The 26,853-nt window shown below is 43.8% G+C and overlaps 1 protein-coding gene across 5 annotated transcripts in view; it reads left to right on the top strand.

Moving 5' to 3' along the window:
• Positions 1 to 1,518: 1,518 nt before the first annotated feature.
• Positions 1,519 to 26,853, top strand: part of ZNF862 (zinc finger protein 862) — a 36,843-nt gene continuing 11,508 nt past the window's right edge. Inside the window, exons 1-6 of one of the 5 annotated variants that reach the window (XM_055335007.1) lie at positions 1,519 to 1,763; positions 13,665 to 13,859; positions 14,012 to 14,123; positions 15,564 to 15,668; positions 18,176 to 18,873; positions 20,550 to 20,706. In XM_055335007.1, coding sequence (XP_055190982.1) covers positions 14,063 to 14,123; positions 15,564 to 15,668; positions 18,176 to 18,873; positions 20,550 to 20,706 — 1,021 coding nt within the window. In that variant the 5' untranslated portion in view covers positions 1,519 to 1,763; positions 13,665 to 13,859; positions 14,012 to 14,062. Of the gene's footprint in view, positions 1,764 to 12,354; positions 13,302 to 13,664; positions 13,863 to 14,011; positions 14,124 to 15,563; positions 15,669 to 18,175; positions 18,874 to 20,549; positions 20,707 to 26,853 lie in introns of those variants that run through there. The other 4 variants (XM_055335006.1, XM_055335008.1, XM_055335009.1 and 1 more) reach the window with 4 other exon arrangements.

Here is a 26,853-nt window from a genome sequence, read left to right as displayed (position 1 = left end):
TTGGGCTCCCTGCTCAGTGGGGAGCCTACTTCTCCCTCTCTCTCTCTCTCTCTGCCCCTCCACCTACTCATGCAGGCCCTCTCTCTCTTTCTCTCAAATAAATACATAAAATCTTAAAAGAGAGAGAGAGAGAGAAGAAAAGGGAGCAAGCATATTTTTATTGAGTTTGTTCTTCTTTCTTTCTTTCCTCCTTAAATTCACCCTCTACTCTGCAGTATGACTTACCCAACTAAAGTGCAAATTTGCCCACACCAGTCACCAGCTTAAAACTCATTTCAAACACCCTAAGGTAGCATACACTGCCTTCCACATCCAGGCCCCAAGTATCTCTCCAGTGCCATGTCCCATAATTTCCTGCCTTACACCATCCCTGCACATACCGTTTGCTCACCTGTCTGGCTTTGCTTATGCTATTTCTTAGGGCCAACTGTCCTCTTAGCAACAACTTTCTTCCTCTTCTGTTTTAGTTAGCTCAGGTTACCATAACAAAATACCATAGACCAGGTGGCTTAAACAGCAGATATTTATTTTTTCACTGTTTCAAGTGGGAGTTCAAGGCCAGATGCCAGCATGGCTGAGTTCTGGTGGGAACTATCTTCCTGGCTTACAGACAGCTGTCTTCTCACTGTTTCCTCATCTGGCGGAGAGAGACAACAAGCTCTCTGGTGTCTCTTCTTATAAGGACACCACTCCCATCACGAGAGCCCCATCCTCATGATTTCCTCTAAACCAGTTTACCTCCCAAAGGCCCCATATCTAAATACCACCACACAAGGGTTACATACAAATTTGGGAGGTACGCACTTCCACCCACAGCACCTCACCTCTCTAACACCTACCCAAATCCAGTTCAGGTGACACTCCCTCAGGAAATCCTTGGCCAACCATCCCATATACTCCCACCACTATACCCTAGATGGTGACAAAGTGTGCTTTGGTAGGGTCTCGTGCTTACCTCTTTCCTTGCCCTTGTGTCTTTATTTTATAGTTACCTGTTTTTGGTCTGTCTCCCCAGTAGACTGTAAGCTCCTTGAAGGCAAAGTTTTGTTTCATTCAGCTGTGCATTCCCAAACCTTGCACCGTGCCTGGCACATGGTAGGCAACCAATGGTGCTTTTTTGAATGAATGTAAAATAATTTTTAAAAAAAAAACTAAAATTAATAAAAAGGATTGCCCTTCTAGATCAAATAAAATCTGAAACCTTCAAGGTTGACACCGACCCTAAAAGTGCGAGGGAACAGACGCAAGAACAGGCAGTCTGACAGCCCGATGAGAACGCTTGGCCCTCAACGCAGGGTCCCAGGGTGCCGCCGCAGGTGCCACCGAATCCCCAGCGCCCTCGAGCCAGGCGGGAAGGGCGGAGAGCGAGGGGCTCGGCGTCCAATCAGGACCCCACATTTCGGGAGCCAATAGCAGCTTGAGAGCCGCTGAACGAGGCCGGACTACGCTTCCCGTGATGCCCCGCCGTCTCGGGCCCGGCGGCTGCCGTAAAGCGGTTCGCTCGGTACGACGCTCGTCCCCGCCGCTCGCCTCCAGGCGCCGGGAGTGTTACCGCTCCCCCGACGTGCGAGAGCCGGTTCCCGGCCGCGCGCCCTCCCCGTCCGGGCGTCCTGGCCTCTGGGGGCCCCGGTCCCCAAAGTGGTCGCGGCGGCGGCGGCGTCCTCAGGCCAGGCCGCGGGGGGAGGGGGCGGCCTGGAGGCAGTGGCGGGGTCTCAGCACCGGCCACCGCAGGCGGGGCCATGGAGCCCAGGGAGTCGGGGAAGGTAGGCCTGGAAGGGCCCTGGGGCCGCCCACTCCCGTCCCGTTGATCCCGGACCTGGGCTCCCGCGAGGCGGGCGGTACGGGCGGAGGCCCCGCGGATGAGCCAGCCTTGCAGGGAACGACTCGCCCGCTCGCCCGCCGCCGCTCCCTCCGCACTGGGGCGGCCTTCTCCGGGCGGGGGTCGCAGGGAGCAGCGAACGAACCCGCTCCGAGCTCCGCGCGGCCTCCCTGCCCCCTCTGTCTCCCGCCGCCGAGCCGCCCTCAGCGCAGGGGCCGCTCGCTGGATGCCGGGGCGGGGGACCGCCCAGTGCGGTGGTGGAAAGGCGCCTCCCACAGCTCCGTCCGAGTGTCCCAGAGGCCCAGCGTGTTTAAGCCTGAGTAGGACCGTAGTGGAAGCCAACGGGTAGGGATTCCCGAGAGTAGGGTGAGGGTTTGGCGGTGACTACATCCCCCCTCCCAAGAAAGGGCCCAGAAGAAAAAGAGAAGGCATCTGGCATACTTCTTGCCCACTTAAAGTTGCTAGCGCGTCTACTTCGTGTAGTATCTGAGCATTGACGGGAAGTATAGCCATAAACTTCCTTCAGGCTTGGGGCAGGAGGCTGCGCTGGGAGAAATGGTGGGAGAGTGCTCGAGGGCAGAGTTAAGCGAGTTTGACAGGATTGCTGGAGCTCGGAGGCTTGACCAGCTTGGTTGTAGCCATTTGACGTGGACACAGTGGCAGCCTTTGGGATCTTTCTGGATGTTCTTTGCTGCCTGCTGCCAGTTCTTGAGGATTGTTTCTTTGGCACAGGGGGAATTCCTTCCACAATGTTTTCAAGTGTGTATTGAGTCTGTCCTTAAAAAAAAAGAAAAAGGGATCCCTGGGTGGCGCAGCGGTTTGGCGCCTGCCTTTGGCCCAGGGCGCGATCCTGGAGACCCGGGATCGAATCCCACGTCGGGCTCTCGGTGCATGGAGCCTGCTTCTCCCTCTGCCTGTGTCTCTGCCTCTCTCTCTCTCTCTCTCTCTGACTATCATAAATAAATAAAAAAAAAAAAAAAGAAAAATCAACGAAGAAAGTTAACAAACATATGTGGTCAGTGGTTGACCGAGGGAGATGGTGGGATACAGGACACACACGAGGTGACCACGTTCCCCGGAGGAGCCCTCCCACAGATTTGTGTCAGTAAGAGGACAAGCCTGGAAGGGTTGTCCCATGGACAAAAAGAGAGAAAGGATGACGAGGTTGTGTTCACTCTGTAGCTGCTCTTGGAAAGGCTGGGAAGGACTAAGTTACCAGAAGTTACTCCCTGCTTAAGCCTCTCTTCACACTCGCACCCCTCCACAGGCTACAGTGATGCATTTCACAGTTGAAACAACCAAGGTAAACCCTCCGACAAATAAAGCTGGACAGAACCTAACTAAAGAAAGATTGAAGGTGAACGGTGCACCAGCCTCATGTTAAGCACTCTAGGAGTAACAGAGAAGTAAAGGAAATGGCCCTTACTCTCAGGTAGTATCTGCTGATTAGTTTCAATTAGACCTAGTTTTGGAAGCAAAATGTAATGGGGAAGAAGGGTCATAAGCAATGGGCATTGAAAATTGGAATTAGTGATTTGAGGTTGATTTCAAGCTATTCTGTGTAGTTGTAGGCTTTCTTAGCTTTTGTTACACTTTATTTTTATTATTTTTTTTATTTTTTAGAGAGCAAGCAAGTAGGGGAGGGGCAGAGGGAGAGAGTCTTTTAAAAATTTTTTTGTTGAAATTCAGTTAATTGACATATACTATATTGTTAGTTGAGGTCAGTGATTCATCAGTTTTATATAACACCCAGCGCTCATTCCATCAGGAGCCCTCCTAATGCTCATCACCCAGTTACCCCATCCCCCGCTACTTCCCTTCCAGCAACCCTCAGTTTGTTTCCTAAGATTAAGAGTCTCATGATTTATCTGCCTCTCTGATTTCATCTTGTTTTATTTTCTCCTCTTTTCTGCTCTGATCCTGTTTTGTATCTTAAATTCCACATAAGTGAGATCATATGATAATTGTCTTTCTCTGATTGACTTATTTCACTGAGCATAATGCCCTTTAGTTCCACCCACGTTGTTGTGAATGGCAAGATTTCTTTTCTTTTCTTTTTTTTTTTGATGGCCGAGTAGTAGTCCATTGTATACATATACTACATCTTTATTCATCTTTCTGGACATCTAGACTCTTTCCATAGTTTGGCTCTTGTGGACATTGCTGCTCTAAACATTGGGGTGCAGGTGACCCTTCGGATCACTACATATCTATCTTTGGGGTAAATACCCAGCAGTGCAATTGCCAGGTTGTAGGGTAGCTCTACTTTCAACTTTTTTGAGGAACTTCCATACCATTTTCCAGAGTAGCTGCACCAGCTTGCATTCCTACCAACAGTGTACGACGGTTCCCCTTCTCCTCAGGAGAAAGAGAATCTTAAGCAGACTTCATGTCCAGCACAGAGCCCCAGGGCTCAGTCTCATGACCCTGAGATCATAACCTGAGCTGAAATCAAGAGTCAAACGCTTAACTGACTGAGCCACCTAAGCATCCCTAGGCTTTCTTAGCTTTTTTTTTTTTAATATAAATTTATTTTTTATTGGTGTTCAATTGCCAACATATAGAATAACACCCAGTGCTCATCCCATCAACTGCCCCCCTCAGTGCCCGTCACCCAGTCACCTCCACCCCCCGCCCACCTCCCTTTCTACCACCCCAAGTTTGTTTCCCAGATTTAGGAGTTTCTTATATTCTGTCTCCCTTTGTGATATTTCCCACTTATTTTTTCTCTTTTCCCCTTTATTCCCTTTCACTATTTTTTATATTCCCCAAATGAATGAGACCATATAATGTTTGTCCTTCTCTGATTGACTTACTTCACTCAGCATAATACCCTCCAGTTCCATCCACATCGAAGCAGATAGTGGGTATTTGTCATTTCTAATGGCTGAGTAATATTCCATTGTATACATAGACCACATCTTCTTTATCCATTCATCTTTCGATGGACACCAAGACTCCTTCCACAGTTTGGCTATTGTGGACATTGCTGCTATAAACATCGGGGTGCAGGTGTCCCGGTGTTTCATTGCATCTGTATCTTTGGGGTAAATCCCCAGCAGTGCAATTGCTGGGTCGTAGGCAGATCTATTTTTAACTCTTTGGGGAACCTCCACACAGTTTTCCAGAGTGGCTGCACCAGTTCACATTCCCAACAGTGCAGGAGGGTTCCCCTTTCTCCACATCCTCTCCAACATTTGTTGTTTCCTGCCTTGTTAATTTCCCCCATTCTCACTGGTGTGAGGTGGTATCTCACTGTGGTTTTGATTTGTATTTCCCTGATGGCCAGTGATGTGGAACATTTTCTCATGTGCTTGTTGGCCATGTCCATGTCTTCCTCTGTGACATTTCTGTTCGTCTTTTGCCCATTTCAGGATTGGATTGTTTGTTTGCTGTTGAGTTTCGTAAGTTCTTTATAGATCTTGGATACTAGTCCTTTATCTGATATGGCAACACCCTTTTTGAACTTGGCCACAGGAACTTCTTGCAAGATACATCCATGAAGGCAAGAGAAACAAAAGCAAAAATGAACTATTGGGACTTCATCAAGATAAGAATCTTTTGCACAGCAAAAGAAACAGTCAACAAAACTAAAAGACAACCTACAGAATGGGAGAAGATATTTGCAAATGACGTATCAGATAAAGGGCTTTCTTAGCTTTTAATGGGAGAAGAGAGAAATGCACACATTTTGGGAGGTAGGGGAGAGATTTAAAGTCCTGTTTAGGCACCACTACTTGAAAACCCTGGGAACTGGAATTTTCATTTTTGATACTAATTCTGATTGCAGAGTGTCTCATAGATGCTCACCCTTCCCAAATGCTTCAGTTCTCTAGCCTGGGAAATTAGAAGGTTATCCAAAGATGAAATAAAGTGATTGCTGAACAAACTGGCAGTGTTAGATATCTTGCAAATGAATGGCAGCAACTAGGCTGGATGGAATGTCTGTGCTGTTCTAAAGTTCCATTCTGTACACACACAAATATTTATATATTTGGCTCAAGGCTGGGAGACTGGGGGTCTACTTCAGGTAGTAACTTGATCTATTATTAGTATCTTCTTTTGGTGCTGTTTTGTGGTATTTATTAACTAAAAGCAGTCTTGGACTGTTGGGTTAGGTTTGGGGTATCTTGCTTGCCATTGGCAAAATAATGGATAGAATTCAAACCTTGCCCCACCACTCTATTCCATTATCCTATTTTATTTTCTTCACAGCCCTTATCACTATATAAAATTCTCACGTGTTTTTATTTACATGTATGCTGACTTTACTCCTTGCTATATCCCCAGCTAGAGCAATGGAGCAGCATCTGGCATTTTATAAGTTCTTAGTATTTTTGGAATAAATGACTTGTAAAGTACATCATTACAGGAACCCCCTCTGCTACAGGCTGTGAATGTTCTGAAAAACACTGCAGGGACAGCGCCAGTGGCTCAGCGGTTTAGTGCCGCCTTCAGCCCAGGGCCTGATCCTGGAGACCCAGGATTGAGTCCCACGGTCTGATCCTGGAGACCCAGGATCAAGTCCCACGTCGGGCTCCCTGCATGGAGTCTGCTTCTCCCTCTGTGTCTCTGCCTCTCTCTCTCTCTCTCTCTGTGTGTGTGTGTGTGTCTCTCATGAATAAATAAAATCTTAAAAAAAAAAAAGAACACTGTAGTCTGACACCTTATGTGCCCTCTGGGACACATTTGATTTTTGGTGCTACCAATTAGGAGTACTTATTGTGTAGGTATTTCTTGCCTCAAAATTTCTGGTTCCTCCTCCATCTGTCTTTTCCATGGAAGTGCCATTTCTATTATTGCACTTATTTTTAAAAAGATTTTATTTATTTATTCATGAGAGACACACTCAGAGGGAGAAGCAGGCTTCATGCAGGGAGCCCAATGTGGGACTTGATCCTGGGTCTCCAGGATCATGCCCTGGGCCAAAGGTGGCACTAAACCACTGAGCCACCTGGGCTGCCCTATTATTGCACTTATATTATTGATGTCTGTCACCGCCTGATAGATTTTAATCTCTTTGGCAATGGTGATTTTGTTTTCCATATCTTAGGATCACCATGCACCAAGCACATAAGAAACAAATAATAAATCTATGTTGAATGAAATAGTTAAGTGCCTATGAAAAACTTTCTGCATAATGTGGTGGGGGGAAGGGGTAGGTGATGGTGACGGCTGTTATAAAATAAGCCAATCAGCATAGGCTTCCTGAGTATCTCTAGCTCCATGAGGGATGCCAAGGCTTCTTTGCTTAGGGGAAAGAAATGCTTAGCCCAGGTGGTTAGTAAATCCCTTATGAAAGAGATGGAATGTGAATGGGAACCTGATGAGTGGGTAGACTAAGTAGCTAGGAGGAAATAGGCAGTCAGGGAACCTAAAAGTTGGGTATGTAGGGGGAGGAAAGGTACAAGATATGTCAAGTGATTGCAGTTACACTGATCTGTCTGCAATAGAGATTCCAGGTGAGGCAATACATAGAACTAAAGTTAGGAAGGTGGGTTGTTCACATCCATGGAACTTGGTGCTGGGCTAAGTCAGAGTTCTGCCCTGTAGACAGTGGGAACCACTAAAATAGAACATCCAGGGATGCCTAGGTTGCTCAGTGGTTGAGCATCTGCCTTTGGCTCAGGGTGTGATCCTGGAGTCCCGGGATTGAGTCCCACATCAGGCTCCCTGCATGGAGTCTGCTTCTCCCTCTGCCTATGTCTCTGCCTCTCTCTTTCTCTCTCTCTCTCAAATAATTAAAAAAAAAAATCTTTAAAATAGAACATCCAGAGATAGCCTTTGAGTTTATATATATATATATATATATATATATATATATATATATATATATATATATTTTTATTAATGAAGTATAATTGCCATATGATGTATTTGTTTCAAGTGTACAACATAGTGGTTGGACAATTCTGTACATTACTCAGGGCTCACTGCAAGCGAAGTCCCCATCTGTCACTGCACATTATTAAATATTATTGACTATATTCCCCATTCTATATTGTTCATCCTCATATCTTATTTATTTTTTAACTGGAAGTTTGTACCTCTTAATCCCTTTTGCTTATTTCTCCTACCACCATCCCTCCATCCCTCTGGCAACCATCAGTTTGTTCTCTGTATTTATGAGTCTGTTTCATTTTTTTTTTAATTTTTGTTTCTTAGATTCCACATATAAGTAAAGTTATATTCTATTTGTCTTTTTTGTCTGACTTATTTCACTTAGCATAATACCTTATAGGTCTGTCCATGTTGTTGCATATTCCATTCTCTCTATGTATGATAAATAGATCACATATATTTGTATGACATCTTCTTTATCCATTCATTTTTTAAAAAGATTTAACTTATTTATTCATGAGAGGCAGAGAGAGAGAGATTTAGAGACATAGGCGGAGGGAGAAGCAGTCTCCCTCCAGGAAGCCTGATGTGGGACTTGATCCTGGGACTCCAGGATCACACCATGGGCTGAAGGCAGGCACTCAACCACTGAGCCACCCAGGCATCCCTTCTTTATCCATTCAATTATCAATGGACACAAGTTGCTTCCACATCTTGGCTATTGTAAATAATGCTTCAATAAGCATGGGGGTGCATATATCTTTTTGAATTAGTATTTTGCTTTCTTTGGATCAATATCCAGTAGTAGAATTATGGATCACATAGTATTTCTATTTTTAATTTTTTGAGGACCCCTCCTCACAGTGGCTGCACCAATTTACATTCCCACCAACAGTGCATGAGTGTTCCCTTTTCGCCATATCCTCACTCCTCACCAGTACCTGTTATTTCTTGTCTCTTTTTTAAAAGATTTTTTTATTTATTTTTTTTTAATTTTTTTTAAATTTATTTATGATAGTCACAGAGAGAGAGAGAGGCAGAGACACAGGCAGAGGGAGAAGCGGGCTCCATGCACCGGGAGCCCGACGTGGGATTCGATCCCGGGTCTCCAGGATCGCGCCCTGGGCCAAAGGCAGGCGTCAAACCGCTGCACCACCCAGGGATCCCTAAAAGATTTTTTAATTTTAAAGTAATCTCTACACCCAATGTGGGGCTCGAACTCACAACCATGAGGTCAAGAGTCACATGCCCTGCTGACTGAGCCAGCCAAGGGCCTCTGTTATTGTCTTTGATACTAGCTATTCTGACTGGTGTGAAGTGATACCTCATTGTGGTTTGATTTGCATTTCCTTTTTTTTAAATTTTTATTTATTTATGATAATCACACACACAGAGAGAGAGAGAGAGAGAGGCAGAGACATAGGCGGAGGGAGAAGCAGGCCCCATGCACTGGGAGCCCGACGTGGGACTCGATCCCAGGTCTCCAGGATTGCGCCCTGGGCCAAAGGCAGGCACCAAACCACTGCGCCACCCAGGGATCCCTGATTTGCATTTCCTTGATTATGAGTGATGTTGAACATTATTTCATGTGTCTGTTGGCTATATGTATGTCTTCTTTGGAAAAATATCTGTCCAAATCCTCTGCATTTTTTAATCAGATTTTTTTTTTTTTTGGTGCTTAGTTGTATAAGTTCTTTATGTATTTTGGATATTAACCCTTTATCAGATATATCATTTAAAAATATCTTCTCCCATTCAGTAGGTTGCCTTTTTGTTTTGTTGATGGTTTCCTTCACTGTGTAAGAGCTTTTTATTTTGGTGTGATCCCAATAGTTTAGTTGTGCTTTTATTTCCCTTTCCTGAGGAGACATCTGTAAATATGTTGCTATGTGCTAAGACTGAAGTCCAAGAAATCAGTGCCTATGTTTTTTGTTTTAGGAGTTGTATATGATTTTAGTTCTCACATTTAGGTCTTTAATCCATTTTGAAGTTTTTTTGTGTATGATGTAAGAAAGTGTTCCAATTTCACTCTTTTGCATGTAGCTGTCTAGTTTTCCAAGCACCATTTATTGAAAAGTTTATCTTTTCCTCATTGTATATACTTGCCTCCACTGTCATAAATTAATTGACCATCTATGAGAAGGTTTATTTCTGGGTTGTCTATCCTGTTCTATTGATCTGTATCTATTTTTGTGCCAGGACCATATTGTTTAGATTATTATAGCTTTGTAGTATATCTTGAAATCTGGGATTATAATATCTCCAGCTTAGTCTTTTTTCTCAAGATTGCTTTGGTTATTCAAGGTCTTTTGTGGTTCCATACAATTTTTAGCATTATTTGTTATAGTTCTGTGAAAAGTGCTGTTGGTTTCTTGATATGGATTGCATTGAATCTGTAGATTGCTTTGGATAATATGAACATTTTAACAGTATTAATTCTTTCAATCCATGAGCATGGTATATCTTTCCATTTGTGTGTATATTGTCTTCATTTTTTTTCATCAATATCTTATAGTTTTCTATTCCTAGGTATTTTATTCTTTTCAGTTCAATTATAAATGAAATTGTTTTCATAATTTCTCTTTCTGCTACATTGCTATTAATGTAGAGAAATGCAACAGATTTCTGTATATTAATTTTGTATCCTGCAACTTTATAGAATTTATTCTAGTAGCTTTTTGGTGGAGTCTTTAGGGTTTTCTATGTGTAGTATCATGTCATCTGTGAATAGTGACAGCTTTACTTTTTCCTTAACAATTTAGATGCCTTTTATTTCTTTTTCTTATCTGATTGCTGCAGCCTAGGACTTCCAGTACTGTCTTGAACAACAGTGATGAAAGTAGACATCCTTGTCTCGTTTCTGATCTTAGAGGAAAAGCTTTCAGTTTTTCATCTTTTAGTATGATGTCAACTGTGGGCTTTTCATATATGGCCTTTATTATGTTGATATATGTTTCCTCTAAACCTCTGTTGAGAGTTTTTATCATGAAGAGATGTTTATTTTTGTCAAATGCTTTTTATGCATCTTTTGAGATGATATGACTTCTAACTTTTTTTTAAAGATTTTATTTATTTATTCATGAGAGGCACAGAGAGAAGCAGGCTCCCTGTGGGGATCTTGTTGTGGGACTCGATCCCAGGACCTGGGGACCATGCTCTGCTCAACCACTGAGCCACCCAGGTGCCCCTATGCCTCCTTTTGTTAATGTGATGTATCACATTGATTGATTTGTGAATATTTAACCATCCTTGTATCTCTGGAATAAATCCCACTTGATTATGGTGAATGATGCTTTTATTGTATTGTTGAATTCAGTTTGCTAACATTTGTTGAGGATTTTTGCCCATGTTGATCAGGGATGTTGGCCTGTAGTTCTCTCTCTCTCTCTCTCTCTCTCTCTCTCTCTCTCTCTCTTTATTTCTCTCTCTTTTTTGGGGGGGAGGTTGGTGGTATTTTTGTCTGATTTTGGTTAATGCTGGCCTCATAGAATGAATTGGGAGGTTTTCCTTCCTTTTCTATTTTTTAGAATTTTGAGAGGACTAGGTATTAACTCTTCTTTAAATATTTGGTAGAATTCATCTGTAAAGCCATCTGGTCCTGGACTTTTGTTTGTTGGGAATTTTTTGATTACCAAATAAATTTCATTATTAGTAATCACTCTGTTCAAAATTTCTATTTCTTCCTGATTTAGTTTTGGAAGATTGTATGTTTCCAGGAATTTACCCATTTCTTCTAGGTTGTTCAATTGTTGACATATAATTTTTTGTAGTATTCTTATAATCCTTTATATTTCTGTGGTATCCATTGTTATTTCTCTGTTATTTGTGATTTTATTTGAGTCTTCTCTCTGTTTTTCTTGATGAGTTTGACTGAAGGTTTGTCAATTTTGTTTATCTTTTCAAAGAACGAACTCTTGGTTTCATTAATCTTTTCTTTTTCTTTCTTTTCTTTTCTTTTCTTTTCTTTTTTTCTTTTTCTCTTTTTTTTTTTTTTGTCTGTATTTCATTCATTTCCACTCTGGTCTTAATAATTTATTTCTTTGGGCTTTTCTAGTTCTTCTTTTTCTAGTTCCATTAGATATAAGGTTAGATTGAGATATTTCTTGTTTCTTGAGGTAAGCCTCATCTTAAACTTCCCTCTTAGACTGCTTTTGCTGTGTCCCAAAGATTTTGGACCATTGTGTTTCCAAATAATTTTTATTTTTGAAATTATTCATTCATACATATTCATAGACAAAAGTCTAGAAGGTTACATACCAAATGTCAATAGTAATTCTTTTTTTTTTAAAAGACTCCGTGAGAGTCTTTTTTTTTTTTTAAAGATTTATTTATTTATGATAGAGAAAGAGAGAGAGAGAGAGAGAGAGAGAGAGAGGCAGAGACACAGGAGGAAGGAGAAGCAAGCTCCATCCTGGGAGCCCGACGCGGGACTCAATCCCGGGACTCCAGGATCACACCCTGGGCCAAAGGCAGGCGCCAAACCGCTGAGCCACCCAGGGATCCCTAATTCTTTTTTAGTAAGGTGATTGTGGATGATCTTAATACATTTTTTTCTGCTCATTATCTAAATTTTCTGCAGTGAACATGTATTGACTCATTAGAAAAGTACTCAAATTATTTTTAAGTATACAACTCAACAGTGACAGATAAGAATGGTCTGTATTGTTTTTCTCAAGAAGTTTCTACTGTTGAAGTTAAAATAGGTATTTTATGTGCTAGTAATCTGACCATAAAGTTACAAGGCAATTTTAGACAAATATACTAAAACTTGTCATAAATAGGTATGAATGGGTCCCTTTCACAGTTGTTACTCTAGAAGAACTTTTATTTACCCCAAGAGATTGTTTCTTTTTTTTTAATTTTTTTTTAATTTTTAATTTTTTTTAAATTTATGATAGTCACAGAGAGAGAGAGAGACAGAGGGAGAGAGGCAGAGAGGCAGGGAGGCAGGCTCCATGCACCGGGAGCCTGACGTGGGATTCGATCCCGGGTCTCCAGGATCGCGCCCTGGGCCAAAGGCAGGCGCCAAACTGCTGCGCCACCCAGGGATCCCAAGAGATTGTTTCCCAAGATGTTTTGCTTTGGTGGTGGGGAATTTATTTTTTGTTAATAATTTTATTTATTAAACTAGGTGATAAGTGTTTGTGGTACAAAATTAAAATGATAAAAGAGCAATGTGTTCTATTTCCTTTTTTGCTTATTTTATAATGGTTTGTTGCATGGCCGCAGCAGTTTACCTCTCTGAAGCTACAATGATAGTTTTATTTTTGTAAAGTTTTCTTCTCCATGCCTCACGTTCATATCATGTTCCTACCTGCCTCCTCCCCTTGCAACCATCTGTTTTGGTTTCTTCGGCCCTGAGAGAGTCTTTCCTCTGCTGTCTGCTAGTCCAGCTGTTAGCTAACACTGTGTAATCGGAAACCCAGATTTTAACCAAAGCTCTGAGTCCATAAAAGAGGGGGCTTGTAGCACAGAGCCATGCAGGGGAATCTGGGCAGGCATTTGCTGGCCAACGGCATTCCTGTTGTCCTAGCCTTACTGCCTTCACTCCCAGGCTAGAGGCTTTCAGCGCTGCAGATCCTGAACCGCCTTTGGATTTTCTGCTATCAATTGCGTTATTTCTCAATCTGTCTGCTGCTGGGTGAGGATTTGATTTTCTTGGATCTCCTCAGTGTCTAGAACTGTATGACTTTTGTCCCCTTGTTTTGTTTCCCACCCTAGTGGGTGTTTTGCTTTGGCATGTTTGGTGGGGAGAATGTCTTTTAAATTCACAGGGAGGATACAAAATTCAGAGTGCTTGTCCAATCTGCCATCTCACTCCAGTACTCCTGAAAATGTTTTCTGAACTGCATACCCCTTTTTGGCAGAACAGAGCCACTTTACAAACCCCGTGGGATATGGTTCTCTACTCTAAAGCTTTGCCTATCTTGATCACTGATTTCATTGACATAGTTCTGAATGACTTTGGACTGTTTCCAGGAATCAGATACATTCTCCTTACCAGGTTCAAGATTTTGCACAAGCATGTGCCATAGGTTGTTGCTGAGGCTCTTGCGGAGAAGTGCTGGGTACTGTGGCAGGCGAAGAGCACACAGGGAAAGGATAATGGAATTCCTGAGTCAGCCTTCTTGATGACTTGTGTTTCGGTGTGTGGCCCTTCCTAGAAGAAAGTCTCATTCCCACTGTGACTTGGACCCAGAAGGTGAGAAAGGTCTCTATGTAGATGGACAATGCCCCTCCCCCCCAGTCTGATAGGTGCCCAGAGTACAGGCGCCCTCAGGTGGTCATGAACACAGATGTGGAAAACTAAGGAGGATGTTGGTACTTAGTTGGTGCCATTTTTCCCTCCAGGCTCCTGTGACGTTTGATGACATCACTGTATACTTGCTTCAGGAGGAATGGATGCTGCTGAGTCAGCAACAGAAGGAGATCTGTGGTTCTGACAAGCTGGTGGCACAGCTAGGTATGGGCTCCTGTTCTCTTTCCCACCACCTGAGTCTGGACCACCATTCCAAACTGTATCCAATTATGACATACTTGAGAATTTTCTGGTATCCTACCATTTTTTTCAGGCCTATTTACATAATTCATCTGCTCAGTCCCATTTGTAACTTAACTGCACCTGGATTCACATACCACCCTTTCTTTTCTCCTCTTTAATTGGCCAAGAGAAGTGGGGAAGTCGGACATGTCAACACTGGACCCTGATGACTCACCATATTATGGTCTGTGGAACTGCAGTGTGGATTTTGTTTCAGGTGCCTGTAGGGCACTGGAGGTAGTGCATGGTAGTAGAAAGAGTGTCATCTGCCATGTGGGAACCTGCTCTTAGTTCCATCCTCCACCATGTGACACTGGTGTGCCTTCGACCAAACCCTTTCACTTTTTTTTTGTTGTTGTAAGATTTTATTTATTTATTTAGAGAAAGAGTGGGGAGAGGGGTGGAAGGAAAGGGAAAGAGAATCTCCAGTAGAATCTACGCTGAGCACAGAGCCCAGCTCAGGGCCTGATCCCACCATCCTGAGATCATGACCTGAGCCGATACAGAGTCAGATGCTTAACCAACTGAACCACCCAGACTAATGGGAGCAACAGTCTCAGCTCTATAGGTGGAAGGATTGCAGCTGGGTTGGGTGTCCTCCTATGTGTGCCAAAACCAGTTTGAAAACTGCTCGTTCTTTTATACCAAAATTTGTAGAGTAGCAGCTCATGGGCCTTTTTTTTTTTTTTTTTTTTTTTTGCTTTTGTGACTTTTGCTTGAGTTTTTAACAATATTTAAAATAAATTTTTTAAAATTTATTTAAGTAATCTCTATACCTAACATGGGGCTTGAACTCATGACTCCGAGATCAAGAGCCACAGGCTCTTCCAACTGAGCCAGCCAGGCACCCCAGTTTCTTTACAATATTTAAATAAATTGTCAATATTTAACACTGGGAGTTTTCACATGGAATTATGATTTCTGGTTTCTCTTGAAAAGCAGGACGGTCTGGCAGCACTGACCCTGCATTCCACGTGGTGGCCTCCCCTGGAGAGAAGCAGCAGCTACCCCCCTCCCCCCCAACAGGTCACCACAGCCTCCTTGCCTGGCCTGGTTTCCTCAGTTATGGTATCTGGTCCCTCTCAGCATTTGAGTTTATGAGCCTCTGTTCTGAAGTAGTAGTTTTCATACCTTTTTAGCCTCATTGCATTTGCTTAGACCCCCGCCCCATTCTTCTAGGGGTCTCATGGATATGTGAGTTTCTATCTGAGTTTCCAAACCACCATGCTAAAGCATCAAGACTCCTACTTGTGTCCTTGATCTTACGGTGTGGAGAGGATGTCCCATAAAGACCCTTCCTTTATGTTGTGATGTGACCTGGATCCAAGACTTCATAAGTGCTTCTCTCTGTTCCTGACTCAGGACCAACTATTGCCAACCCAGAGCTGTTCTATAAGTTTGAGCGGGGGCCAGAGCCATGGCTAGGCAATGTCCAGGGCCAGAGGACTCTCCTGAGCCACCACCCAGGTGAGTGTGGACCTGCACAGGACCAGGGATGCCAGCTGGAGAGAAGGAGTGGAAAGATGGGCACCAGGACTCCTGTCTTATCCTTGGCCTCTCCCTGTTCTCTGCCAACTCACACATGAATGCTCTCCTTCCCCAGCCGCGACCTTATCTGAAATATACACACCTCCTCCAGCATTACTCCATTGTTCCACCTGTCCATCTCCCTTTATTTTATTTCTACCTAAGAATATTTCTTTTTAAAGATTTTATTTATTCATGGCAGACACAGAGAGAGAGAGAGAGAGGCAGAGACACAGGCAGAGGAGGAAGCAGGCTCCATGCAGGGAGCCCGACGTGGGACTCGATCCCGGGTCCCCAGGATCACACCACAGGCCAAAGGCAGCGCTAAACCACTGAGCCACCAGGGCTGCCCAAGAGTATTTTTTATATAAAGATTTTATTTATTTATTCATGAGAGACACAGAGAGAGGCAAAGACATAGGCAGAGGGAGAAGCAGGCTCCCTGCAAGGAGCCTGATGTGGAATTCGATCCCAGAATCCCGGGATCACGCCCTGAGCCAAAGGCAGATGCTCAGCTGCTGAGCACAGCTGAGCCGCTGTGCCCCTGCCTGGGAGTATATGTTGATTTATAATTATATATGCTAACTTCCATAAAGGCATGCCTCTGTCTTACCGGCTGCTATATTCCCGGTGCTGAGGACAATGCCAGGCACACAGCAATTGCACAATAAATAATTGCCGAATGAATGAACAGATCTCCACTAAGTTCTAGGGATTTATCTTGGCTTTTCTCCTTTGATAAGCCTGGCTTGGCTAGGGCCAGGCCAGATGACATCTAGTCGTTAGATGAGATGCTGCTTAGTTTTAAGCAGCCCCTGCTGCAGGAGAAAAGGGAGACAGAACAAGCTCTTACAGGAGCCAACTCATAGGAATCTGCTTTCTCTTGTGACCTGTCTCAGATGGACTACAGGAAGCCCAAGGCTTCAGAGATACTAAATTGTTTTGTTTTCCCAGGGTTGGCTCTTCATTTTGAACCTGCTTACTCCTTTTTAGCCACTTTGTGCTCCTGGGTTGGCTACAGTTGTGTAGACTGGTCTGTTGGCCTGGAGCAAATACTGTTGAGTCCTTGGCCACCAGGCATCTGCACTTATGTTGGTACATAGGAAATGGTTCTTGAGGAGTTCAGCGCTGCCTAACTCACGTTTCAACCGAGGAGTGAATAAAGAAACTTCTAGTTTAGCTTGAGGAAGAAAAATCGCAGTGAGTTTGTGAGAGTTTTCGCATCTTTGAAGGGGCTATGGTGTCAGAGACGACTTGTGTTTCTCCGGAGGGCTGGAGTAGGGACCCCTGGGTGGCTCAGCGGTTAAAATGTCTGCCTTCAGCTCAGGATGTGATCCTGGAGACCTGGGATCGAGTCCCACATCGGGCTCCCTGCAGGGGTATCCCTTGCCTGGGTCTCTGCCTCTCTCTCTCTCTTTCTCTCTGTTTCTCACGGATAAATAAATAAAATCTTTAAAAAAAAAAAATGGAGGGCTGGAGTAGCAACCCCAGGGGGAAGTTACTTAAAAATGGATCACAGCTTAAGGCTGACTCTGGGGACCACAGCCATGTACCCAGAAGGTAGGTTGTTCACTTGCCCCAAAGACACGTGAGCAAAGTGCAAATGCCCGTGTAGTGGGGTTACCATAGAAGGGGATTCCTGCTGAGCATAGACTTGAGTATTTCGTTTTTAATTACCTTCATTAACTGACATTTTATGAAGTTCAACGCTCTTTTTTTTATTATTTATTATTTGAGAGAGAGCAAAAGTGAGAGAGCACACAAGCAGGGAGAGGGGCAGAGGGAGAGGGAGAAGCAGGTTCCCTGCAGGAAACCCAATGCGGGGCTGATCCACAGACCCCAAGATCGTGACCTGAGCCGAAGGCAGACGCTTCACCGAATGCACCACCCAGGTGCCCAGAGTTCAGTATTCTTATCCATAAATAAGTTGGAACTCCTGAAGGTGGCGCCACTATCTTAGTTTGCAAAGCTAAAACTGTAGAGATCTATTTTTGGCCATATTTGCCCTTTAAATTTAAATTTAAGGGATGCCTGGGTGGCTCAGCGGTTGAGCTTCTGCCTTTGGCTCAGGTCATGATTCCGGAATGCGGGATCGAGTTCCACATTAGGCTCCCTGCGAGACACCTGCTTCTCCCTCTGCCTATGCCTCTGCCTTTCTCTGTGTCTCTCATGGATAAATAAATAAATAAAATCTTAAAATTAGTTAATTAATTAATTAAATTTAATTTAATAAAGAGGGAGATGCTTAAAGCTCTTGTGATTTTCTTCCAGGTCAAATGAGGTAGGCCTGGGGAGCTGGGGGTTGAAAGAGATTCCAAGCAGAGCCTGTGCCACTCTTGCATGTCATTTCCAGGTTTCCTATTTGCTATAGCCAAGAGGCTCATAAGCTGCAGTAGCCCTAACTATAGGATTTCAGAGCAAATTCCATTGGTTTCTTTTCTCCAAAGGGAAAAACAAGGTGGGCTGCATGGAAGAAAGGAATGTGCAAAGTCCAGCCAGAGAAGCTGGACAGGATGTGCCACCGCAGAAGAAAGCTTGCCTGTCCCATGTCAGCACAGAGTGTGGCAACACTGCGGTAGACTATGCAGGGAAAAGCAAAAAACCCTTGAAACCCCGCTCTATCCAGAAGTCTTGGTTTGCACAATTCCCATGGTTGGTCATGAATGAGGAACAGACGGCTCTATTTTGCTCTGCTTGCCGCGAGTACCCATCTGTCAGGGACAAACGGTCAAGATTAATAGAAGGTTATACAGGACCATTCAAGGTGGAGACTCTCAAATACCATGCCAAGAGCAAAGCTCACCTGTTCTGTGTCAATGCCTTGGCAGCTCGGGATCCCATCTGGGCGGACCGTTTCCATAGCATCCGAGAGGAATCTGTAGATGTACTGGGCAGCCCAGAGCACCTCTTCACGGCAGATTACCCCATCTTGTACCCCCCAGGACCTCTGGGAGCCTATGACAACGTGGCCCAGCTCCTGCCCAGCCCAGGAGCCGAACTGGAGGACCCCGGGGGGCATGGAACACTTCCAGCATTGTATCTAGACTGCATTTCTGAGTTTAGGCAAAAAGAAATTGTTGATGATACACACAGCTCTTCAAATGTCACCATTTTGTGTAATGACGCTGCTGAACCCTGCGGCCAGGTAATGTGCTTGTAGTGATTGCCATGTCTCAAAGGGAAGGATTCCATACCAGGAACAATAGTGTGGTATGACAATGCTGGGAAAATTAAAATAGCCATACCTGCTGCAAACATTATAAGGGTGTGTTCTGTATCCTAGCATGCTTATGGTATGTCGGGCACTGTTTTATGTGCTTTACTAGTGTTATCTCATTTATTCATTCATTCATTTATTTCAGAGACAGCGTGAGTGCGCATAGGGGGATGAGCAGAGGGAGAGGGAGAATCTCAAGCAGACTCCACACTGAATATGGAGCCTGATGAAGGGCTTCAGCTCACCACTTTGAGATCATGACCTGAGCCAAAACCAAGAGTTGGCACTTAACCAACAAGGCTACCCAGGTGCCCTGTATTATATCTCATTTATTTAAGACAACAGCCCTATTATTTTCATCTCCTTTCACAGATAACAAAACATAATTAGTGGGACAGAACATTCCAATTTCTGATATAAGGGAAACATCTAAGTTCAGGATGATAATCTTTTTTTTTTTAGGATGATAATCTTTATCCACAACCTAGAGAAATCACAGAACTCAATAAATAATACACAACCAGAAATAATTAATTTCAGAGATTTTTTCAACTGTACCTTCAGAATTACCCAGCACTGTTAAAACATTGCAAAATTTCCTCACACAACACGTTGTTTTATGTAATGTCTTTGATGCTGCTCTGAGGCTGGTAGAGCAAGTACAATTGAACTCAACTTGATGGGGAAACAGAGCGTCAGGGAGATGGACATGGCCCAAGTCCAAGGGCTCTTGTGGTGCTGGCCTGTGCCAGAGTGTGGTCGCCAGCCAGCGCTCCCCCTCTGCTCCCTGTGCACAGCGGGTCCTGAAGCTCTAGCTCTCACCTCACGGGTACTTTGTAAGTTCTTAGTTCTTTGCAAAGTTGGCTATAAGAATACTGTGTTATCTGAAATTTTGAGTAATGAGATCCTTTGCCATCTCTCAACTATTTTACATAAGCAGGATTATACTAGAAATCATTTTGACTACCCTTCCGGTTTTCCAAGGAGAATAGCTCAGGTGTTCCTCTTACCTCACATCATAAGGGCCCAGATAAAGTCAGTAAGCTTAAATTTTTCCAGAAGCTAGAAAAGTGACAAAGTTCATTACTCTTCATGTTCATATTCCTTCTGAGTGTTAGAAGCTAATAAAATATGTCTAGCCATTTGTAATTTGAATTCTTTTAGCAATAAGGCACGTGTAAACCAAGTCACTGAATATCACCATCTCTCGTTCTTCTGTACTACTTCTTCCTTCCTCTCCCAGTGGAACATCTTAGCAGGTGCTGGAGGCATAGTCATAGATGAATAGAAGGAACCCCCTTAGGACTGTAGAGGGCAAGGTGCATTTGTAAGGCTCTGCTAGGGCTTCTGTTCTTCACTGCATTTTTATTTCCTCCTAAGACACCCTAGGATCAGACTGAGGCTTATTTGTGTTTTACCTACTAACTTGGGGCCTCACAAATTTGCTTCTTTGACTTTCGATGGATACATTAATTCCTCAGAGTCATATCTGGGCCTCTTGGCAAGCCTCCCAAGAAAAACAGGCCTTGACAAGGACCCTGAGAGTACCACGCTGGGTGTCTGGCAGAAGAGGCGTGTTGAGTGACTGCTGCTCTTTGTTGCAGGATCCTTCTGAAGAGGGGCTGTTTGAGGAGGTTCCTGTGGTGTTTGAGGATGTGGCTGTGTATTTCACCCGGGAGGAGTGGGGCATGCTAGTCAAGCGGCAGAAGGAGCTGTACAGAGACGTGATGCGGATGAATTATGAGCTGTTGGCTTCCCTGGGTAAAGATTCATGTAGACCTTTGTTCGCCACCATCGTCTGACATGGGAAACCCACAAGGGCAGCCGTCTCTGGTGGTCATTTTCCCATTTCTGCCCTCTCCCTGTACGTAGGCAGAGAGGGATTCTATTTTTTGAACCTCAGAACTCTCCCTGCTTTGGGATACTGTACTTTATCCCCTCTTCATCCATCTCTCCATCCATCATCCATCCTCCACCAAAGAGTTATTGAACACTTCCCATGCACCAGATGAACACAAATGAAGCAAGCTCTCTGCTTTCAAGGGGCTAGCAGGTTTTCAGGAGAAATAGACACTTGAATAAGAAATTCTAAAATAGCACAAGCTCTGTAAAAGAGGTTCAGGAAAGGTGCCCAGAGGCTGCTAGAGAAGGGTGATTTCATTTTGTTGGGCATTGAAGGGAGGTATCAGGAAAGTTTACAGAGTATGACATGTTTTAACTGAGTTGGTGGACAGGACAGGTGGACAGAGAGAAGGAAGGCCATCTGGATGTGACGGGGAGGGACAGCATGGGCAGAGGCATGGAGGTGCCTCTCCTTCTTCTATGCCAGGGCTGCTTCCTCGTGCCCAGGGGCCAGCAAGGGTCAGTGGTCTTGGCTCGGCTGTCACTAGGGGGGACCTTGGAGAAAGATGAACATGATAGTGCTCGTTACCTTCTCAGAAGAGTGCCATCTCTTACATCTGCCTCTTGATCTCTTTGCCTGCTGTTTCCATCAGATACCCCAGGTTCTTAGGGCACCAAAAAGTGGAAAACAACTTTTCATCCTAGGAAGCTCTTTACTTAACTAGTGTATCCACGAACAGCAGCCTTACAGAGGAGGCTGCTGTACACGACTCAGCAATACAGCAGCAATCTGCATTGTGACTTCTGCAGAATGAAAACTAAGAATATTTGTGACTTAATTGATGTCCTAGCCCTTGGTTTATACCAGGGCTTCTTCCATGTGCAGCTAAGATATGGATTATTTTCTGAACATTTCTGAGGTGTGTGCTCATTTTTATTGTTTGCAATGTATGTATGGCTCCCCATTCAGAAGTGATGTAAAAGTGGTTTTTTTGTGACGGTAGAGGTGTTGTCATCAGACCCTAGGCCCAGGGTGCTTGAAACGAAGTATGCCTTCAGAGAGCATCACTACTGCCCGCACTGTTTATAAGCAGTGAGAATGAAGGGGAAATTCATTTTTAAGAAATACACACCCACTTACAAGAAGTTGGCTTTTCCTTGAACACAGAGTAATAACATGCTTTGCCCTTGGGGCCCCTGTGGAAAGTTGTAGTGAAAGCAATAGGTGAGTGGTATTGACCACAGGGTGTCTCCTGCCAGCCAGGGCTGGCAGTGCTCCATGTAAGCATTTGGTTATTTTCTTTTTAACTCATATAAGTCTGGAATGGGGAAATCTTCACTAACTGGGGAAATAAGGGACAGTTCAGTCTGGCTTACGTTTTGTTTGGATGAACAATAAGTAAAATCAGAGGAAGGGCAATCAATTTTGCTTGAGGGTTGCAGGCAGGGGTCAGGGAAGGCTTTCTAGAGAATGGGGCTGTCCTTGTCAGTCGTCTGTGGGACTAAAATGGGTACAGAAATCTAGGAACAGAACTGCATTTATGGTTCTTTTGTGACCTTAATTAGGTCTCCAGTGATTACCCTTTAACTGCTGTCTGATTTTGACAGTTTTCATGTGTGAGGTATAAAAGCATTTATTTTAAGGAGCCATCAGAATATAATTGGGGCCAAACATAAATCATTTGTATGTTTAAAAATTACCTTTTAAAGGGCATTGAGCTGATCACTGGGATATAAAACAGTGTTGAAACACAGTGCAGGCACTATTTTGCTTGGATAAGTGTTTTTTTTTTTTTTTTTTCTCCCACACTTCTTATCCACCATTGTCCACCATTTAAGAGTTGAAAATCAAATAGTATTTGGTACTATTTTTCAATTATTTTTTTTAACAAATAGAACTTCTTGAGGTAAACCAAGATTTTGAAAAAGAAAACGCCATTGTAATCACACCAAGAAAAGTTATGTTGGCCTTTGAACAAAATCTCCCATCCATTTTTAATATTTCTTATATTTTATCTTGAAATACTGTCATCTGCTTATCCTGGGTGTTTTAGGAAGCTTCTGTGTCTTTCTTTTATTCTTTCATCTGGAAATCCTAACAGTGGCTTCTGCTGTCAATGAGTACTGAGCGTGGGTCCTGTGTTGAGTTTCATATGTATTCTCTCTAATCCTTAAACCAAACCTCGCAGGCAGGTAGTAGTAGTAGTATTTTCAGACAAGAAAACAGACCTGGGAATCCCAGCCATCTCGCTAGAAGCTGGAGAAGAAACTGAAATTCTTTCTATTCTGGGCATTGTGTGTCCCTTACACTTCCTGCTTGTGGTTGTTTATTGCCACTTGGACTCCCATCTCTTTTTGTTTCAAGATTTGTGCTAATCATGTTGTTTATGTAATAATGATAATACACCAAGTATAAGGTGAGACTTCTTAAACACAAACAGTTTCAGAATTTTCTAAAAGTCTCTGCTCCCATCCTCAGGCCCCTAGCCTAAGATTGCTAGTTTGCGAGGCTCTTTCAGACCTTCTGTGAAAGTCACTGCTAGCTCCCTCTCTCCATGAGAACTGCCTGGAGAAAGGGGACTGGCTGCCCTGGGTGATCAGATCATGTTGCTGCAGCTCAGCTCACCTCAGATGCTGGGGCATTATGGTCCTGGGGTTATTTGTCCTGTTGACTTCCTTTTGCTTAGATCCTTTGAGGAAACCCAGCTAATTCTTCCATTGTTCTTGTTGGGGTTTACATCTAGTAGGTTTGTTCTTTTAGATTTTATAATTATTTTACCCATTCTTATAAAGACAACCTCAATTTGTGTAGTTGAACTTTAATTTCCATCAGTTGTTTGGCAGTTAAATTGCATAGACTGAAGCTTTTCAGCAGATGGAATGTTTTCAGGGTAAGTTCACTCCTGTCACACCCTCCTCAGCCTCATCAGCTGTCCTATCAATAGGATTGAACCTGCAGAGGACAGTCACTTTGTTTAGGTAGAAAAGAAGAGGTTTGTGTTTTGTTTTCAATGCTTTCCTGTTTCAGCCTTTTCTTGTGTAGACTTGTTTATTTGGAATTATTTTATATTCTGTATTCTATATTGATATTCTTTTATTTCCATACTTTAAATTCTGGTTTTAGACTTTGGCCATATTTGATGACATCTCTTGCTTTCCCCCAAAAAGAAAACTCAGTTAGATTCCACTGTTAAGAAACTATTATTTGTCGTTAACAAAAGGAGACATGCCAATAGAGGGACTGTGTGGTAGCCCTTGTTTTTATGAGTAAAAGTGTCATCACATGCTAAGTGGCAGATCATGCACTTCAGTGGGCAGTGCCTTTTCTATAGGTGATGTAATCAAATACAGCTAGACCTCACATAGCTGGGGCAAAAAGTCATGCCTCTTGGTAGAAACCAAAACTGAGTGGGAGGGCCTTCCGTGAGAGATGAGTAGTTCAGGTGGCTCATACGGTGTGTAGGAGGCCACCTGCTATATGGTGGTAGCCCATATGTCAGGGCTTCCAAGTGGGGGCAGTGTAGGAGCTGGAAGAGAACCAAGGTAGGGCCCCAGGGCAGCTGTCCCCCAGTGGTTCACAGGTATGGCCTGCCCACCTTGGGATGGAGCTACCCTGGAAGATCAGAAGTTTGTCTTTGTAAGCCAAACCATTTCTATGGAATGGTGTGTGTGTGTGTGTGTGTGTGTGTGTGTGTGTGTGTGTGTGTGCGTGCGCTTGCGTGCACACATGCTCGTTGCATGCATGCATGATCTTGCTATAGTTAGGCCCCCTCTGCCATTTTTTAATTACTAAGACTTAGAAAAATCTGTTTGCAATTTCCTTCTGTCTCACTAGTTCTGAAGGAACAAAAAGAAAAGGGTTTTGGCAATATTGTAGCTACAGCTTTCAAGAAGTCTGGTTAGGGTACAGTATTCCAGGGGCCAATGTGGTGGGGGTGGCAGGCAAATGTGGCCTATCCCCAAGGAAAATATAAATGAGGCCAATATATTTGGGGATATTTGGTCTGTGTGTTTCTAGTTATTATTTACAAATATTTACAAATATTACTTCTTTTATCTGCGTAGTTCTAACAAGACTTAAACCAAAAACATCCCACCTTTCTCTGCTTCTGGGTCCTTGTCGCCAGAGACTTAGCTGCTTCCTCTGGTAACGTACCTCATGACTTCTAGGAAATCCATGCAGACATAATTTTCAAAAGAGTGAACCTCATAGGATACACTCAGAAGACAGCTTTATTCTTCTCCATCACTACATGTTTGGATCAGCTCTGTGCAGCTTTTTTTCCTCATCCCTTGGGTTGTCAAAAGAAAATTCAGAGAGCTTTACTTGATACAAATACTATATTGAGCAAGAAAGGAACTATTCACAAACAGGGAGACTTCAAATCCAAAGTGGTTAAAGCTTGGCTTTCACCATTTAAAGCTCAGTTTATAAAATATGAATGAGGGAGTACTTTGGGTTTTTTAAAAAATTGTGATAGGTTACTAAAAGCATACATTATTTTTTAGGGTAGGAGCACTGGGTGAGGTTTCTTGCACGTAGCCAACTGGCTTAGAGGCTATAGTAAGATCACACTGTTATGAAGATAGCTTAAGTTTTGTTTAAGGCCAGTGTCCCCAGTAGGAGAAACATGGGCATTTTAGGATTTGACTGGGTGATTATGAGTATTTGATCTGGGGCTCTATTCAAGCTGTGGCCTCGTTCTGTTTTTTCTTTAGCTAGGTGAAATCAGTTCCACACAATAAATTATCACAAATCTAGTGGCTAAATTTTTTTTTTTTTTATGATAGTCACAGAGAGAGAGAGAGAGAGGCAGAGACACAGGCAGAGGGAGAAGCAGGCTCCATGCACCGGGAGCCTGATGTGGGATTCGATCCCGGGTCTCCAGGATCGCGCCCTGGGCCAAAGGCAGGCGCCAAACCGCTGCGCCACCCAGGGATCCCAAGTGGCTAAATTTTTAACTCATTTATTGCCTTGCAGTTCTGGAGGGCAGAAGTCCTGATGGGCTCAGCTGGGTTCTCACGTAGCCAAAGTCAGGGTGTCTATCAGGCTGGCCTCCCTCCAGGAAGCTCTGGGAAGAAGAATCACTGCCAACCGCATTTAGGTTGTTGGCAGCATTCAGTTCCTTTCAGTTGTAGGACTGCAATCCCCATTTGCTCGCTGGTTTTCCACCAGGGATCATTCTCAGCTTCTACAGGCTGCTCTTCAGTCCCCTCCACGTGGCCTTCTCCATCCTCAGGCCGGCAGCAGTGTGTCAAACCCTGCTGGTGCTTTGAAGCCGACTGACTCTGCTTTTAAAGGGCAGATGTAGTCAGGTGAAGTCATCCAGATGGCCTCTCTTTTGCCTTGTAATGTCACATAATCATGAGTGTGACGTCAGGTCGTAGGTTCCACTCACAGCACAGGAAGCAGGGATGAGGAAGGGCCAGGGCCACTGGAGCTCATGTTAGAATTCCACCTACCCCAGAAGAGAATGTCCTTTCTCTTGAGTGATACACGTAGAAGAATTTAGGGATAAAGGGGGTATGGAAGCAATTTACTCTCAATGGTTCAGAAAAATATTGCATGTATATTATTTATATGTTATTCATACACATACATAAAGGGAGGAGGGGCAGGCCACATGAACACATCGGCCTGATACAGCAATGGGACAAAATGTAAGTGATTGGAGTTCCTCGTGTTATTATTGAAACTTTTAAATAAGTTTGAAATAATATAAAAATATATACTCTCCCCCCAAATTAGGAAACAAAAGTATGGTCTTTGTGTAGTAGTAAGAAAACTGGACTTCATCTAAAGCTAACGTTTCTCACCTCTTCTACCTGCGCCTGCCCCAGGTCTGGAATCTGGAACCTGGTGGTAGGAAGAAGGGCACTCTCCTCCTACCCCCAGCTTGTTCTAGGACTTCTGCTGTGTCCTGGGTGGGAACAGTGGCAGGTGAGTGGGGAGGAGAGGCACAGCCAATGGCATCCTGGCATCCACTTGTGGCTGGGATAGTAGAAAGCTGATTGTCTGGGTGAGTTTGTGGGTTCTACGCTCCCCCACCACCACCACTCACCACA

The sequence above is a fragment of the Nyctereutes procyonoides genome, unplaced genomic scaffold (assembly GCF_905146905.1).
Source record: "Nyctereutes procyonoides isolate TBG_1078 unplaced genomic scaffold, NYPRO_anot_genome, whole genome shotgun sequence".
Classification (NCBI taxonomy): domain Eukaryota; kingdom Metazoa; phylum Chordata; class Mammalia; order Carnivora; family Canidae; genus Nyctereutes; species Nyctereutes procyonoides.
The sequence above is the reverse complement of the archived record's forward strand: the minus strand, read 5'-3'. Positions and strand labels throughout refer to the sequence as shown.